The sequence below is a fragment of the Tamandua tetradactyla genome, chromosome 4 (genome assembly GCF_023851605.1).
Source record: "Tamandua tetradactyla isolate mTamTet1 chromosome 4, mTamTet1.pri, whole genome shotgun sequence".
In the NCBI taxonomy this organism is placed as follows: domain Eukaryota; kingdom Metazoa; phylum Chordata; class Mammalia; order Pilosa; family Myrmecophagidae; genus Tamandua; species Tamandua tetradactyla.
Window position 1 is genome coordinate 115076124 of NC_135330.1, and position 16321 is coordinate 115092444.

Below are 16321 nucleotides of genomic sequence, written 5' to 3' on the forward strand. Positions count from 1 at the left end.
CATTTCTGGCTCTTTCCAAAATGTATCCACAGTAAACTAATCAAGACCCACCTGGAATAGGTGGAGTCACATCTCCATCTAATCAGAAGGTCACATCCATCATTGAGTGTGTCACATTTCTGTGGAAATAATCTAATCAAAAGCTTCCGACCTACAGTATTGAATCAGGATTAAAAGAAACAACTGCTCTACAATATTGAATCAGAATTAAAACATGTTTTTTTCTGGGGTACATAATACTTTCAAACTGGCACAATGACCAAACCAGTGAAAATATCATCTCTCCCCACATTGATCAATAGAGTTGATACCCTAATCTAGCTGTCAGGGCATGTGTTTCTTTCCTGACCATTCCATGTGTATCACTTATTCACTCATTTAATAAAAATTTATTGAGCATCTGCTTTATGCCAGGTACTGTTTTAAGTACTGGGAATTTAGTGATATGTAAGATAGACCAGTTTCCTGAACCAGTAAACCTACTCTGTAGTCAGGGGAGAGCAGTAAAGAAATAAACAAAAAGAAGGCAATTTCAGAGATTGCTATGTTACAAAGAAAATACAATATAAAGTAATAGTAACTGGGGTGGAAGAGTGGGTGGTTAATTTATGTTGTGACTCAGGGAAGACTCTTGAAAAAATAATAATAGAGCTGAATTGTGAAAGACTAAGACCCAATAGGTAATATTAAGGGGTAGAGAATTTGAGACGACTGAAGCAACAGTTTCAAATGCCCTTAGATGGGGAAGGAATGAGGCACATGTAACAAACAAAAAGGAGGCTGGAGGAAGAGAGAGATGAGAAGGCTGACAAAGTCAAAAGGGGTTAGAACTAATTGCCTTCTAAGCCATATTAAGGAATTTGGATTTTATTTTTTAAGTTTGCAATGGAAAACCATAGGATGATTTTGAACAAGGAAGCAACATGATTTATGTTTTAAAAGATTCTTCTGCCTAAATATATGGAGCCTAGTTGGGGAAAGGTGAAGGAGTTGAAACAGGGATATTAGTTAGAAGCCAGGCCATGCTAAAAAGATTGCTCAGAAGTCAATTTAGGATTTATTCTGGAGGCGCAGCTGTTGGAATTTGATGTTAAATGGGTTGAGAGAGTTAAGGGAAAGGAAGGAGTCAACAAAGATTTCCAGATTTTTACTCATCAAGATGAAAGTGGTAGAGTTTATTGAAATCAGGAAGATGAGGAATAATAGGTTTGGTTGGCAAATTAAATGTTCTTTTCTGAACATATTCGGTTGGAGTGTCTATTAGACATCCAAATAGAAATGTTGAGTGGGCATTAGAAATATCAAAAACTGGAGATAAGAAATGAGGTTCATCATCATGTTGTATTTGCCAGTGTACTTGCCTCTCTTCTTTCTGCCAGGAAAAGGACAGACAGGGTCTGCCTTTCTAACATGTGTTTCTCCCTCCCAAAACTATAAATTTGTTTAAAGAGGATGACCATACTAGATAGAAAAAAGAAGAATGGAGGATGGATTAAAGAGTTATTTGGGTGGCAAGATCTATAGAATTTGATGAACATTTAGATAACTGAGAGAAGGAAGGAATTAATGATGGTTTCCAAAGTAGAACAATTAACTATGTTTGGGAATCTAAGGAGTGTAGTAATTTGCAGTTTGGGTCCCAATTCTTCATCTCTCCCTATAGCCACACCCTTTGCCATGTATCTTGGCAATGCCCTCCCATAGTACATGGGCATACTTCCCCATGCCTTGACTCTGAATTTGCTCATGTGACTTGCTGATATGTTAGCTGATGTGATTTAAACAGAAGTCTGAAAAAGCTCTTGTATGGTTGGGCTTCCCCTCTTCTGTATTTGCCATCATCATGAGAAGGATATGGCTGGACTGGTCCAATAAAGATTCATATCGAGCAAAGCCAAGACTCCTTAACCCAGTGGAGCTAATTTCATCTGACAGCCAGGCAATTCCCAAACATTTGACATAGTTTATGAAGAGCAGCAGAATTACCTAGCTAACTCAAGCCAGTTCCAGTCATCTGAGCAGTAAACTCTTATATCTTGTATGTCACTGAGATTTGCGATTGTAGAAATAGTAACAGGTTAAAGAGAGGACCAGGGAAGTAGTCTGATTTTTTGACATGAATTTGAGATGTTCAATGGCAGCTGGGTCTAGAACTCCACAACCATTTATATTTTGTGAATCATTGGCAGATACATAACTCAGGATATAAATGTGGATGAGATTACCCACAGAACATACATAAAGTGAGAAGGGGAAATTATTATGGCTGAACCCTGAGGAGGATCTATTTTGAAGTAACATTGAGATTGAGAAGGAATGCTCAGAGATATCTGAGAACCACAAAAAGTGGAGATGTGAACCCTAGGTATTAATGAGAGCACCCATTAGCAATGCCAAATGCTAGACGGGCAAGGTAGATATATTTATATTTATCTTACAAATGAAGAAAGTGAGATTTGATAAATTGATCATACCAACCAGTAAATAGAAAGGTAGCTAGAACCTAGGTCTTTTGATTTTTAACCTAGTGCTTTATTATTTATATCATAGTGTCTTTATTCATTATATATGTCTGATGTCCAGAAATATATTATTAAAATGATTATAAAATACCTTTTACATATGAAATACTAAGCCCAAATATAAAAATTTGATATTTAGAATTTAAATGAACATTTAAAAATAACAAATATATAGCTCTGGGTTCCTTCTGATATTATAAAATAATTTTGTTATTTTATTACATGTTTACTTCTATTATGCACCAATTTTTCTATATTTGATCAGTATATATTTTTATGTTAAATGATTTTCCTACATGCATTATGAATCAAAACAGTGACTTTCTACTCATGTTGAATATCATGAATCAATAATGACAATGTTGAAATATATTACAGAATGAACTTCAAGAGCTTGAAAAACAAATAGCATCTGTCTCTGACGAAAATAAAGAAACAGAAAAGCAAATTTATCATCAAGATGCTGCCATAGAGAATACCCAACGCCAATGTGAAAGCCTTGAAACTCAAATCAAAGCCTTACATACAGAAAATGTAAAGCTTAAATTTGACATTGGAACAACCCAAGAAGATTTTGAGGAACAAATGATAAGACATAATGCATATTATGCAAAAATAAAAGCATATAAAGATAGTTTTGGAGAAGTAGAGAGCAGATGGTCATTTATGCCTGAACTCCGGGAAAAACAAGATCTTGTTAAAAAACTAAAGATGATGAAAGAGGAACTTATGCAAGATCTCCAAAATCCAGAAGGAAACCGAATAGAACAAGTACAGGTATGAAATATCGTTTATCAAAACTTTTTATATTACTTTTTTTTTTTGCAAGTGCACATTGCGGGAGCTTTTGCCGGGTTTCCCGCCTGGGGTCTGCCTCTCGGCGATGGGGGAAACCGGGCTGGTCGCAATCCGGCCGAGAATCCGGGGGCTCGGAGGTCTGGAGGGCGCGTGAGAACAAAGGAGGACTCGCGGGAACTGGAGGAGCTGGCAAGGTGTGCGCACCAGAACGTTTATTAGAGGAAGTGCTGAGGCTTATATAGCAGGGTAGCGGAAATAGGGAGGGGGGATCGGGGGATGCGGTGATTGGTGAGTGGAATGGGTGTTGCAATGAAGGTCAGGCCAATCAGGGGGCGAGAATGAAGTGGTGTGATGTGAGGTAATGAGTTACTGGGTAGAGGGCTAGCAAGAAGAAGACGAGTTTTTACATCCGGCAGTGATGTCAGGAGTTGCTAGGCAGAGGGTTTTTGAGATGAGGCTGATATTACATCCGGCACACATATCAGATAAGAAATTCACCATTCAAGTAATAAAATACCTATCATTGCTGTAACAAGATTCAGAAACTATTATCACAGATTCAGCTTCCCCAAGTGGAAAATTCTTGATATTCTCACAAGCAGTGGGGACAACCAAAGCAATAGACTGAGCCCCCAATCCTGGGGTTTGTTCATTTGAAACTTAACCCTGCAAAGTATAGTGTAAGCCTACTTAAAATTAGGCCTAAGAGTCACTCCCAAGAGAACCTCTTTTCTTGCTCAGATGTGGCCTCCCTCTCCCAGCTGATACAACAGGCAAACTCACTGCCCTTCCCCTCTCTACATGGGACATGACTCCCAGGGGTGTGGACCTTCCTGGCAACGTGGAACAGAAATCCTAGAATGAGTTGAGATTCAGCATCAAGGGACTGAGAAAACCTTCTCGATCAAAAGGGGGAAGAGAAAAATGAGAAAGTATCAATGGCTGAGAGATTTCAGAGTTGAGAGGTTATCCTGAAGGTTATTCTTTTTTTTTTTTAATTTTTTTTTATTAATCAAAAAAAGAAAAGAAATTAACACATTTAGAAATCATTCCATTCTACACATGCACTCAGTAATTCTTAGTATCATCACATAGATGTATGATCATCATTTCTTAGTACATTTGCATCGATTTAGGAAAAGAACTAGCAAAACAGCAGAAAAAGATATAGAATGTTAATATAGAGAAGAGAATTAAAATAATAATACTAATAAATATATATATATAAAAAGGAAAAAGAAAAAACAAAAACAAAAGATACAAACAAACAAACAAACAAACAAACAAAAAACTATATTTCAGGTGCAGCTTCATTCAGTGTTCCAACATAGTTACATTACACTTAGGTATTATTGTGCTGTCCATTTTTGAGTTTTTGTATCTAGTCCTGTTGCACAGTCTGTATCCCTTCAGCTTCAATTACCCATTATCTTGCCCTGTTTCTAACTCCTGCTGGTCTCTGTAACCAATGATATATTCCAAGCTGATTCTTGAATGTCGGTTCACATCAGTGGGACCATACAGTATTTGTCCTTTAGTTTTTGGCTAGACTCACTCAGCATAATGTTCTCTAGGTCCATCCATGTTATTACATGCTTCATAAGTTTAGTCTGTCTTAAAGCTGCATAATATTCCATCATAGGTATACGCCACAGTTTGTTTAGCCACTCATCTGTTGATGGACATTTTGGCTGTTTCCATCTCTTTGCAATTGTAGATAATGCTGCTATAAACACTGGTGTGCAAATGTCCATCTGTGTCTTTGCCCTTAAGTCCTTTGAGTAGATACCTAGCAGTGGTATTGCTGGGTCGTAATCCATTCTGCCAGTCTATGTCTTTTGATTGGGAAATTCAGTCCATTAACTTTTAGTGTTATTACTGTTTGGATAATATTTTCCTCTACCATTTTGGCTTTTGTATTATATATATCATATCTGATTTTCCTTCTTTCTACACTTTACTCCATACCTCTCTCTTCTGTCTTTTCGTATCTGACTCTAGTGCTCCCTTTAGTATTTCTTGCAGAGCTGGTCTCTTGGTCACAAATTCTCTCAGTGACTTTTTGTCTATAAATGTTTTAATTTCTCCTTCATTTTTGAAGGACAATTTTGCTGGATATAGAAGTCTTGGTTGGCAGTTTTTCTCTTTTAGTAATTTAAATATATCATCCCACTGTCTTCTAGCTTCCATGGTTTCTGCTGAGAAATCTACACATAGTCTTATTGGGTTTCCCTTGTATGTGACAGATTGTTTTTCTCTTGCTGCTTTCAAGATCCTCTCTTTCTATTTGACCTCTGACATTCTAACTAGTAAGTGTCTTGGAGAACGCCTATTTGGGTCTATTCTCTTTGGGGTGCGCTGCACTTCTTGGATCTGTAATTTTAGGTCTTTCATAAGAGTTGGGAAATTTTCAGTGAAAATTTCTTCCATTAGTTTTTCTCCTCCTTTTCCCTTCTCTTCTCCTTCTGGGATACCCACAACACGTATATTTGTGCGCTTCATATTGTCATTCAGTTCCCTGATCCCCTGCTCAAGTTTTTCCATTCTTTTCCCTATAGTTTCTGTTTCTTTTTGGAATTCAGATGTTCCATCCTCCAGTTCACTAATTGTAGCTTCTGTCTCTTTAGACCTACCATTGTAGGTATCCATTGTTTTTTCCATTTTTTCTTCTTTGTCCTTCACTCCCATAAGTTCTGTGATTTGTTTTTTCAGATTTTCTATTTCTTCTTTTTGTTCAGCCCATGTCTTCTTCATGTCCTCCCTCAGTTTATTGATTTGGTTTTTGAAGAGTTTTTCCATTTCTGTTCGTATATTCAGCATTAGTTGTCTCAGCTCCTGTATCTCATTTGAACTATTGGTTTGTTCCTTTGACTGGGCCATATCTTCAATTTTCCAAGCGTCTTCCATTATTTTCTGCTGGTGTCTGGGCATTTGATCAGATTTCCCTGGGTGTGGGACCCGGCTGGTTGAAAGGTTTTTCTGTGAAATCTCTGGGCTCTGTTTTTCTTTTCCTGCCCAGTAGGTGGCGCTCGTGGCGCTTGTCTGTCTGCAGGTCCCACCAGTAAAAGATGCTGTGGCTCCTTTAACTTGCCAATCCGAATCTCGCAGTCGGCCCGGGAAACCGCGCGTGGAGGTGGGGTTGCCGGCCGCCGCGGCTTGGGGGAGTGCCGGTCCAAATTGCCCAGCTGGCCCGAGACGCCAAGCGTGGTGGGAGGGCCCCGCTATCCAACATTCCCAGTCAGACCGGGGAGCCACGTTCGTGGAGGGGACCCCAGTCACCAGCCGCCCCGGCCAGGAAAACGCGCGCCCCTCGGGTATCTCACCGCAGCGGATTCTCCCTACCCGTTCAGCCGTTCCAGAATGGGGTACGCTGTCTTTTTGGTCTCTGTCGTGGCTCTGGGAGCTGTTTCGTATTGTTTCTGTTTCTTTAGTTGTTGTTCTGGAGGAGGAACTAAGACCTGTGCGTCTTACTAAGCCGCCATCTTCTCTGGAAGTCTGAAGGTTATTCTTATGTATTAAATAGATAGCACCTTATTAGTTAAGATGTAATGGAGAGGCTAGAGGGAACTCCCTGAAAATGTAGAGCTGTGTTCCAGTAGCCATGTTTCTTGACAATAATTCTATAATGATATAGCTTTCGCAGTGTAACTGTGTGATTGTGAAAACCTTGTCTCTGATGCTCCTTTTATCTGCCTTATCGACAGATGAGTAAAACATATGGAATAAAAATAAATAATGGGGAACAAATGTTAAAATACATTTAGTAGATTGAAATGCTAGTGATCAGTGAAAGGGGTATGGTATATATGAATTTTTTCATGTTTTCTTTTTGTTTATTTTTCTGAATTATGCAAATGTTCTAAGAAATGATCATGATGATGAATATGCAACTATGCAATGATATTGTGAATTACTGATTATATATGTAGAATGATCATATATGTTAAGAATGTTTGTTGTTATATTTAAAAAAAAATTAAAAATTAATTAAAAAAGAACTCGAGCAAATGCATGAGTTATGTAACAACTATGCCAAATGTGCAAATGCATAAAGGAAACCACCACAGCATCCCCTGTGGATTTTTAAAAATATATAGTCAAAAAAAAACACAGTGAACAGTTAATCCTTTTGTTGCAGAAAGCATGACTCCCAAAAGTGTTGAAGCCCTAACTTCCATGCTAATGGATCTAGACCAATTCAAATCAATTTAGTATGTCTAATAATGTTAGCAAACAATATGAATTAATAATTGTAACTTCAAGTATCTTTTTATTTCTCTAACTATTCTTTGAAGACAGTGGGAGACACAAATTTAAGATGTTTCTAATTCCTTGCTAGAGAATTAAACAGTATCCTTTACACTGTTGCTGGGCAATTGCCACCATGACTACCACTTTCCTTTATGTCTTGTTTTCATCTGGGTTTTAGTTCTAAGTTTTCATATCTAAGTTGGTTTGTTTATTGACAGTTTTTATTCCCTATCTAAAAGTAGAAGAAATATGCTAATTTTTTAAATCAAAATTAAATGTGATGGTTCTCTCAAATTACAGAAACCCTAAAAATCTTGGATTTATACTGACCGTTCTTTGTTTGAATTGTTTGTTTTACATTTTATAAATACACAGGAAGACATTACGAAGCTAAATGATAAAATTTTAACTGTAAAAGAATCTATCACTGAAAAAGCTTGTTTTCTTGAGGAAGAAAAAAAGTTACATGAAAAATTAAGAAAAGAAATAGAGGTAAGTTTTAATTATCTAAATTTCAATATTTTAGGGGACTATTTTGTAATCTTTTACTATATTTGTATTCCCATAGTTTACTTTCAATTCTCAGAATAACTAGAAAGCAAAAAAGAACTCCAAAAAGCAGTAAGTCCAATTCACTAATAGGTCATTAGAGAAAAAAATCCTCATTCGAATATATTCAAATATATTAATGTATTCAAAAAACAAATCACACACACTTATTTAAATCTGGCCTAGAATTCTTCCAGGTCTCATGTCACCAACAACTTGGTACCTGATTAGTAACTAGAAAGCAAAGGCAATACAGTAAAAAAACACGGCATTCCTAAGTAGACATCAGACTCCTAATAATAGAGTAAAAGACAATGGAAGTTCTTGCTATTCCAAACATCTATTAACTTTGTATTTGCAGTTATCAAAAATCGAGTTAAAAATGTGATATGCAAAATTGAAAGTGAGGCTAAGTTTTTGAAGTGTTGTGATATCACTGACAGACTTCTGTCATTGTTTAGATGAATGGAGAAAAAAATATGGAAAATAATTTTCAATTAAGGACAAATTAAAAACAAACACCTCTAAGATATTAATTTGGAAAATAAAAAGATGCATTTTAAACTTGTCTGCGACTAATTCAATTACAATAAAAAAGCTTCCAAAGAATTGAAAGACAAAAATCCCTTACCTTTACATGACATTATCCTTGGGAAATAACCATTATCTTACCTTGTATTTTACTAGGAATCAAAATAAATGAGTATTTTTCTGTCCTTCCAGACATCAAGATTTACCATCAAATTATAAACAGTAAGACAGTATATATTTGGCAGAGAAATAGAAAAAATTATTAATGAAACAGAGAAAAAGCTTCCGGAAATAACCCATGCATAAATGGTGCAAATAAAATAAGTTAACCATATGGAAAAATGCAATTTTAAAGTAAAATAAAATTGTTTTCCTACTTTATAACACACACCTGCACACACCTATACATGCCACACTCTATTACAAAGGATTAAAGGAACTATAGGAGAAAAACTTAACCACTGAGTCAGAAAACTATTCATTTACAAAGACGTCAAGAAAAACTCCCCCCTCCCCTCACAAACCACATGATAAGATATTCTTACTTTCAACAGTATCATGTTTCTAGATTGCTGAAATGCACTATAACAATAGAGAAGATAAGAGTCAATCTAAGAGAAGATATTTGTAACTCGTGTATGTGATTAAGAGATAAGAAAATACCAAACAAGCCAGATTCTAGAATTTTGGATAAACTGTATAAAAAGCGTTAGTTTTTTGAAATATGAATTCCAGAAAACTAGGGAAAAATGACTAACTTCATTAATAAAGGATTGCTTATTAAAACCCCATTGAGGTCCTATATTAAATCCATCAGATTAACAGCATTTCAGTTGGTAAAATTTGAACCAGTCAAATATGCTACTTGTGTGTTAGTTGGTAAAAGCATATTGGCAAATTTGAGGTAACCTAGTGATTTTTTTTAGAGCTAACATACTTTAGCAATTACTAAACAAAGCTGGTGGAATGCAATATAGTAGAAATGGGTTGGCTTTTTTTTTTTTTTTTTGCGTGGACAGGTACCAGGAATCAAACCCAGGTCTCCAGAATGGCAGGTGGGAACTTTGCCAGCTGAGCTACCGTTGCCCACCCTGGATTGGCTTTTTTAAAGGGGATTTTTGATGTTACAAATGTAAGGCCATGAAAATGCCCAAATTAACGCATCAAGAGAAAGATACCTTGACTCTGAAGAAAGGCCTATGGTATCTGGCGTTCTTCTCTCATATGGGACAGCACGTGGTGACATTTATTGGCCCTTCTCTCTAAAATATCTCTTGGGCATTTTCTTTCTCTCTTAGCTTCTCTCAGCTCACTTTCATAAAGGGCTCCTGGAAAGATTAAGACCCATCTTGAACAGGTAGAGTCATATTTCCATGGAAACAATTTTATTAAAAGGTCCCACCCAACAATAAGTCTGCCCCCACAAGATAGGATTAAAAGAGCATAGACTTTTCTGGGGTACATAACAGATTCAACTAGCACAGCAAGGCATAATTTTCATACTTTTTTAAGTACAGAGATTTTAGGTATTTTTAGGTGTTTAACTTGATGAATTTTGGGTAATGTAGACATACATGCATTACCATCACCTGACTCAAGGTACAGAACTTTGCATCACCCCCAGAAAGTTCTCTTGTGCCCATTTCCTCAGGTAACCACTATTCTGTTTTAAAAATCAACTTTATCGAGATATAATCCATATACTATGCAGTTCCCTTATTACAATGTAAAATTCATGGTTTTTAGTACATTTCACAGGTATATGCATTAGTCATCATGGTCAATTGTAGAACATTCTGTTCACCTCAAAAAGAAACTCTTTAGATATCACTATTCTACCCCGACCCCTACCACTAAGCAACCACTAATCTTTCTGTCTCTGTAGATTTCCCTACTCTCAACTGGATGTGAATGGAATCATGTATACGTTTTTTTTTTGTGACTGGCTTCTTTCACTTAGCATGTTTTCAAGTTCATCCATGTTGTAGCATATATTGTATCAGTATTTCATTTCTTTTATGACTAAATAATACTCTAATATACGGATATTCTACATTTTGTTGATCCATTTATCAGATCATGAAAATTAGATTATTTAACAGTTTGGTTATTATTTATAATGTGGCTGTGAACATTCATGTACAGGTTTTTGAGTGGATATGTTTTTATTTTTCCTGGGTTTATTCTAAATTGTGGAATTTTTGGTTCCTTTGGTAACACTGTTTAATCATTTGGGGAATGCCAGGCTGTTTTCCAAAGTAACTGCATTATTTTGCATTCCCAAGAGCAGCGTATGAGGATTGCAATAACTTCATATAGTTGTTAATACTTATTATCTAATTTTTAAAGTTTTTTTTATTATGGTAATATACATTACCCCAAATTTCCTATTTTAAAGTGTACATTTTTAGGTATACACACCAGTGTTATTAATTACATTTAGTGTTGTGCTTTCATCACCACTATCATCACCAAGACTTTTTCATGACCTCAAATGGAAACTCTATACCAATTGAGAATGACTTCTCATTCCCCCCTCCCTCCAGCCCCTAGTAACCTCTAATCTATTTTTTGCCTCTGAAATAGTTTAGTCCAGATATCTAATATGAATGGAATTGTACACTATTTGTCCTTTTGTGTCTGGCTTATTTCATTCAACATATTTGTTTTCAATGTTGTAGTATGTATCAGCACGTCATTCCTTTTTAATGGAGAAATAATATTTCATTGTATGTATATACTACATTTAAAAAAAATCCGTTCATCTTTTCTTGGGCACTTTTGTTGTTTCCACCTTTTGGCTTTGTGAATAATGCTGTTATGAGCACTAGTGTACATATATCTGTCTGATTTTCTATTTCAGTTCTTTTTGGTATATACTTAAAAGTGGGAATTGCCAGGCCATGTATTAGTTCTATGTTTAACTTTCTGAGGGGACACCAAACTGTTTTCAACAGTGGCTACATCATTTTACAATCCCAGCAAAAATCTACAATAGTTCCAGTTTCTCCACATTCTTGACAATAATAGCCTTTCTAGTAGATTCAAAATGGTATTTCATTATGGTTTTGATTTTCATTTCTCTGACAAATAATGGGTTGAGTATATTTTCATGTGGTTATTGGCCATTTGTTTATCTTCCTTGGAGAAATATCTATTCAGATCCTTTTCCCATTTTTAATTGGACTATTTATCTTTTCATTGTTGAGTTTTCAGAATTGTTTATGTATTCTAGATATAAGCTCCTTATCAGGTATTTGATTTGCAAATATAGTATTTCCTCCCATTTTGTGAGTTGTCTTTTCACTTTCTTCATGGTGTCCTTTAATATTGATGAAGTCCAACTTATCTGGCTTTTTGTTCTTGTTGTTCCTGCTTTTGGTGTCATATCTAAGAATGTTTTGCTAAATTCATAGTCATGAAGTTTTAGCCCTATGTTTTCTTGAGTTTTATAGTTTTAGCACTTACATTTATGTCTTTGGTTCATTTTGAGTTTACTATTCTGATTCTTATCAACATATATTAGTTCTGCCTATTCTTTAATATGAAATAATATTCATGTACTCATTTTTGTCTTTATTGCTCAGTATGTTTTTGGTATTTATCAAAGAGGATACATATGTTGCTAATTTGTTCTTTTTATTGCTAGGTAATATTCCATTGTAGTAAACTACAGTTGTGTGAGCCATTCTCCTTTTTATGAACATTTGGATTGTAGCCAGGTTTATGGCTATCTGAATAAAGTTGTTATGAATTCTACTCTTAGTATGTTTCTTAAATATATTAAGGTTAATCTCTATAAAAAGCCATGTTAATAGAGTATTGTGTTAGCTACATGAAATGAGAATAGTTTCATATTGTCCATTGACAAGAGGATGATTGGAATAAAGTAAGATAACATATTGTAAAGCAGTGAAAATAAATGGCACTAAATAAGAGGATGAATATTGTAGAGAGGGAAAAGTAGAAGTTGAGAATGACTGCGATCTTTAAGCCTCAGATACAAGGAAAGTAATGGTATCATTTAGTTAATTTCCATTTTGATCAGAGAACATATTCTGTATGATTTCAATTCTTTTAAATTTGTTGAGGTTTGTTTGATGGCCAAGAATGTGGTCTGTCTTGATTTGTGTCCCATGGGTCCTTGAATATAATGCATACTCTTCTGTGTTAGGTTCAGTGTTCTTATTCTATAAATGTTGATTAGATCCTGTTCATTGATGTTGTTGTTGAGTTCTTCTTTATCCTTGCAATTTTCTTTCTAATTGTCTATTAATTGATGAGAGAGAGAGATATCATTAAATTCTCCCAACTATAATTTTGTATTTCTCAATTTCAGCTTTCTATTCAATCAGTTTTTGCTTCACATTTTTGGCATCTCTGTTGTGTATATATTTAGGATTATTATGTCTTCTTGATAGATTGACTGTTTTATCATTATGTAATATCCCTTTCGGTTCTTTGTAATATTCTTTGCTCTGAAGTCTACTTGGTCTAATATAAATATAGCCACTCCTGTTTTCTTTTGAGTAAAGTTTGCATAGTATATCTTTTTCCATCCATTAAATTTCAACTTACATATGTTATTATGTTGAAAATGAATTTCTTGTAGACAGCATATAGATGGGTGTTCTTTTTTAATCCATTTTGCCAATCTCTGTCTTTTAACTGGTATACTTAGACCATTTATATTTAACATAGTTTTTGATATGTTAATGCTTAAGCCTGCCATTTTATGTATGTATTAGGCTTTTAAAAGGGGGAATCTATTAAGTTGCAAGTTTATGGTTCTAAGGCTGTGAAAATGTAAAAGTTGAGGAACAACGTCTAAATTTAGGCATTCAGGGAAAGATACCTTGGTGCAAGAAGGCCAATGATATTCAGGGTTTCTCTCAGCTGGAAAGGCACATGGCAATGTCTGCCAGCTTTCCTCAGTGGCTTCCTCAGGGCTCTGTCCATTCTGTTGGCTCTGTTGGTTCTGGTACCTCTGAAGCTTTTTCCAAAATGTTTCCCTCTTAAAAGGCTCCAGTAAGCAATCCTACTTTGAATGGGTGGAGACACATCTCCATGGAAACCATCTAATCAGAGTTTACCACCCACATTTGGGCAGTCACATCTCTGTGGAAACAATAATAAAGATCTTACCCAGCAATACTGAATGAGGATTAAAGGGCGTGGCTTTTCTGGGGTACATAATAGCTTCAAACCGGCACATGACACTGTTTGGACCCCAAAAAGACATGTTCTTTCCAAATGCAAAATACATTAATTTCATTACAATATCAGAAACCCTAAACCATTTCAATAAAAATACAAATACAATATGAAATCAGACAGTACAAAGTCTCATCAAAGTCATCTACAGGCATTGTCTGTTCTAAGACAAAATTCTCCTCTGGCTCTGGACCTGTAAAACTCAGAACAAGTTATCTCCTGCCAATATGCAAAGGAGGAACAGTCATAGGATACATACTCCCATTTCCATAGGGAGAAATTGGAAGGAACACAGGGGTCCCTGGTTCAGAAAACCTGCAGGGCAAACTCCTTTTGATTTCAAAGTCTGAGAGTCATGTGTCCTCAGGGCTTGAGAAAGCAGCAGTCCCACCCTTTCCAAGGGCCTATGCAGCAGCCCGCCTCTCTCTGAATGCAACCTTTAGAACACTGGGGAGACCACTCTTTTCTTGGCTCTACCCTCTCCAAGCATTGGGGCCACACCTGGGCTCTCTGCCATCTCTGGGGCACACTCTCATCCCCTGCAGAACAATGTGGTAGTAAGGCTCTCCCTAATCACTCTGTCATTTGAATTATTTTTCCATCTTTTGCTGCTTGAAGATTTTCTCTGTGTTTACTTTTCAGAAGTTTTACAATGATATGTTTAGGCATGAATTTCCTTAAATTTATCCTGTTTGAGGTTTTGTTGGTTTCTTGATTCTGTAAACTTATGTCTTTGGTCAAATTTGAGAAATTTTTAGCCATTATTTATTTAAATACTTTTTCAGCCCCACTCTTTCACCTTTCCTTTCAGGACTGATGAGTCAAATATAGATCTTTTATAGTACCTGGGGTGTGATTCTTTTTTTTTGGCATGGGCAGACTCTGGGTCAAACCCAGGTCTCCAGCTCAGCAGGCAAGGATTCTTAACACTGAGCCACCATTGCACCACCCTGATTCATATTTTTTTAAGTCTATTTTCTCTGTGGTACTAAGATTAGGTAATTCTAATGTTATATCTCCAGTTTACTGATTCTTTCCTCTGTCCTCCATTTTGCTGTTGAGCCTATCCATTGAATTTTCATTTCAGTTATTTTTCCTTTTAATTATTAAATTTCCATTTGGTTCTTCTTTATTCCTTTGATGGGACTTTATTTTTTCATTTATTTTAAACATGTTCATAACTGCTCAGTGAAGCATTTTATGATGACTGCTTTAAAGTCCTTATCAGATAATTCTAACATTTGTATTATCCTATTGTTGGTGTCTGTTGATTATTTTTTCTCATTCAGTTTGAGATCTTCCTGGTTCTTGTATGACATTCTTTTTTATTGAAATTTTCATTAATATGCTTTATGATTCTGGGTTTTCATTACTGCCAGGTGGTGATAAAAGTCCAGGTTTTTTGCTAAGTCTCCATTGATATCCAGGGAGGAGAAAAGGCCGCTTCATTACTATTAGGCAGGAAATGGAATTCCAGCTGCTGTCTAGGTCTCTGCTGATACTACCCTGGCTGGGAGGGGAGAGAATTCATTTGTTCTTCCCTTGTGGCCTTCACTGACACAGAGGGGGACTGGCCTTGTTAGTGCTGAGTGATGATTAAAGTCTTGACTCTCCACTGGACCTCATCTGCTTATCCCTAACAAGGAGGAAGCATACATCATTATTACCGGATGGGGGTGGAAGTTCAGACTTGCCAAATGGGTCCCACTGACACCCCAGAGTGAGGTCTGCTACTGCCTGCTAGGAATGAAAGTCCTGGTTCCTCACTCAGCCTTCTCTGACCTACCTAGCAGGGGTTAGGGGCACCCTGTTATAGCCTAACAATGGTGGAAGTTTAGGCTGTCCACTCTCCCTTGCTGGTGTAGATAGTGATGGACTGTAACTTCATTTGTGGTGTTTGGCTTAATTTGAATAGTTACTACCTAAAAATTTTCTATCTTGCTAAGCTGCCCTTTTCTGGATCCTTTGGCTAGAGAGAACAGAATTTTCTTGGTTCTTTTTTGTCTGTGCTTATTGGTGTTTCCAGGTTGATTACTTTTCTGTTATATAGTGTGAGATGTATGAGGCAGAAAGAAAACTCAGGAAACTCACCACTATGTCGTTCCTTGATTCCTGAGGTTCCTATCCAGTTTGACTTCTTCTCTCTACCTTTCATAAGCTTCTTGTGTTTGCTTTATGGGCTTTTAGCTGTATTTAATGCAGGAAATATAGGGAAAAGTATATCTATCCCATCTTGCCAGAAGCAGAAATGTAATTGGGTATTTTTAATGGTAAAGGATTATGTAAGTGACCCCTAGTGATTAGATTTAGATGAAATATCACTGAGCTTAAGATGTCCATATTTTATGATGTTTTCATCATAAAAATTCCTGTCCTGAAATTTAATAAACTGTTTTCAAGCTTTAGTAATAGTGGTAACTCTGTTAGGATTCTTTTGTACTTTTTAATTTTAGTTT

General features: G+C 36.1%; 1 protein-coding gene across 20 annotated transcripts in view; it reads left to right on the forward strand.

The window, feature by feature from the left end:
* Positions 1–16321, forward strand: part of CCDC122 (coiled-coil domain containing 122) — a 96950-nt gene that overhangs the window by 21324 nt on the left and 59305 nt on the right. For 16 of the 20 annotated variants that reach the window (XR_013174567.1, XR_013174568.1, XM_077158321.1 and 13 more), the window contains 2 exons: positions 2901–3299; positions 7947–8063. Coding sequence is in view for 18 of the 20 variants with exons in the window: in XM_077158321.1 (XP_077014436.1) it covers positions 2901–3299; positions 7947–8063 (516 nt within the window). In the remaining 2 variants the exon portion in view is untranslated. Of the gene's footprint in view, positions 1–2900; positions 3300–7946; positions 8064–8481; positions 8771–8843; positions 9613–16321 lie in introns of those variants that run through there. The other 4 variants (XM_077158330.1, XM_077158322.1, XM_077158323.1 and 1 more) reach the window with 3 other exon arrangements.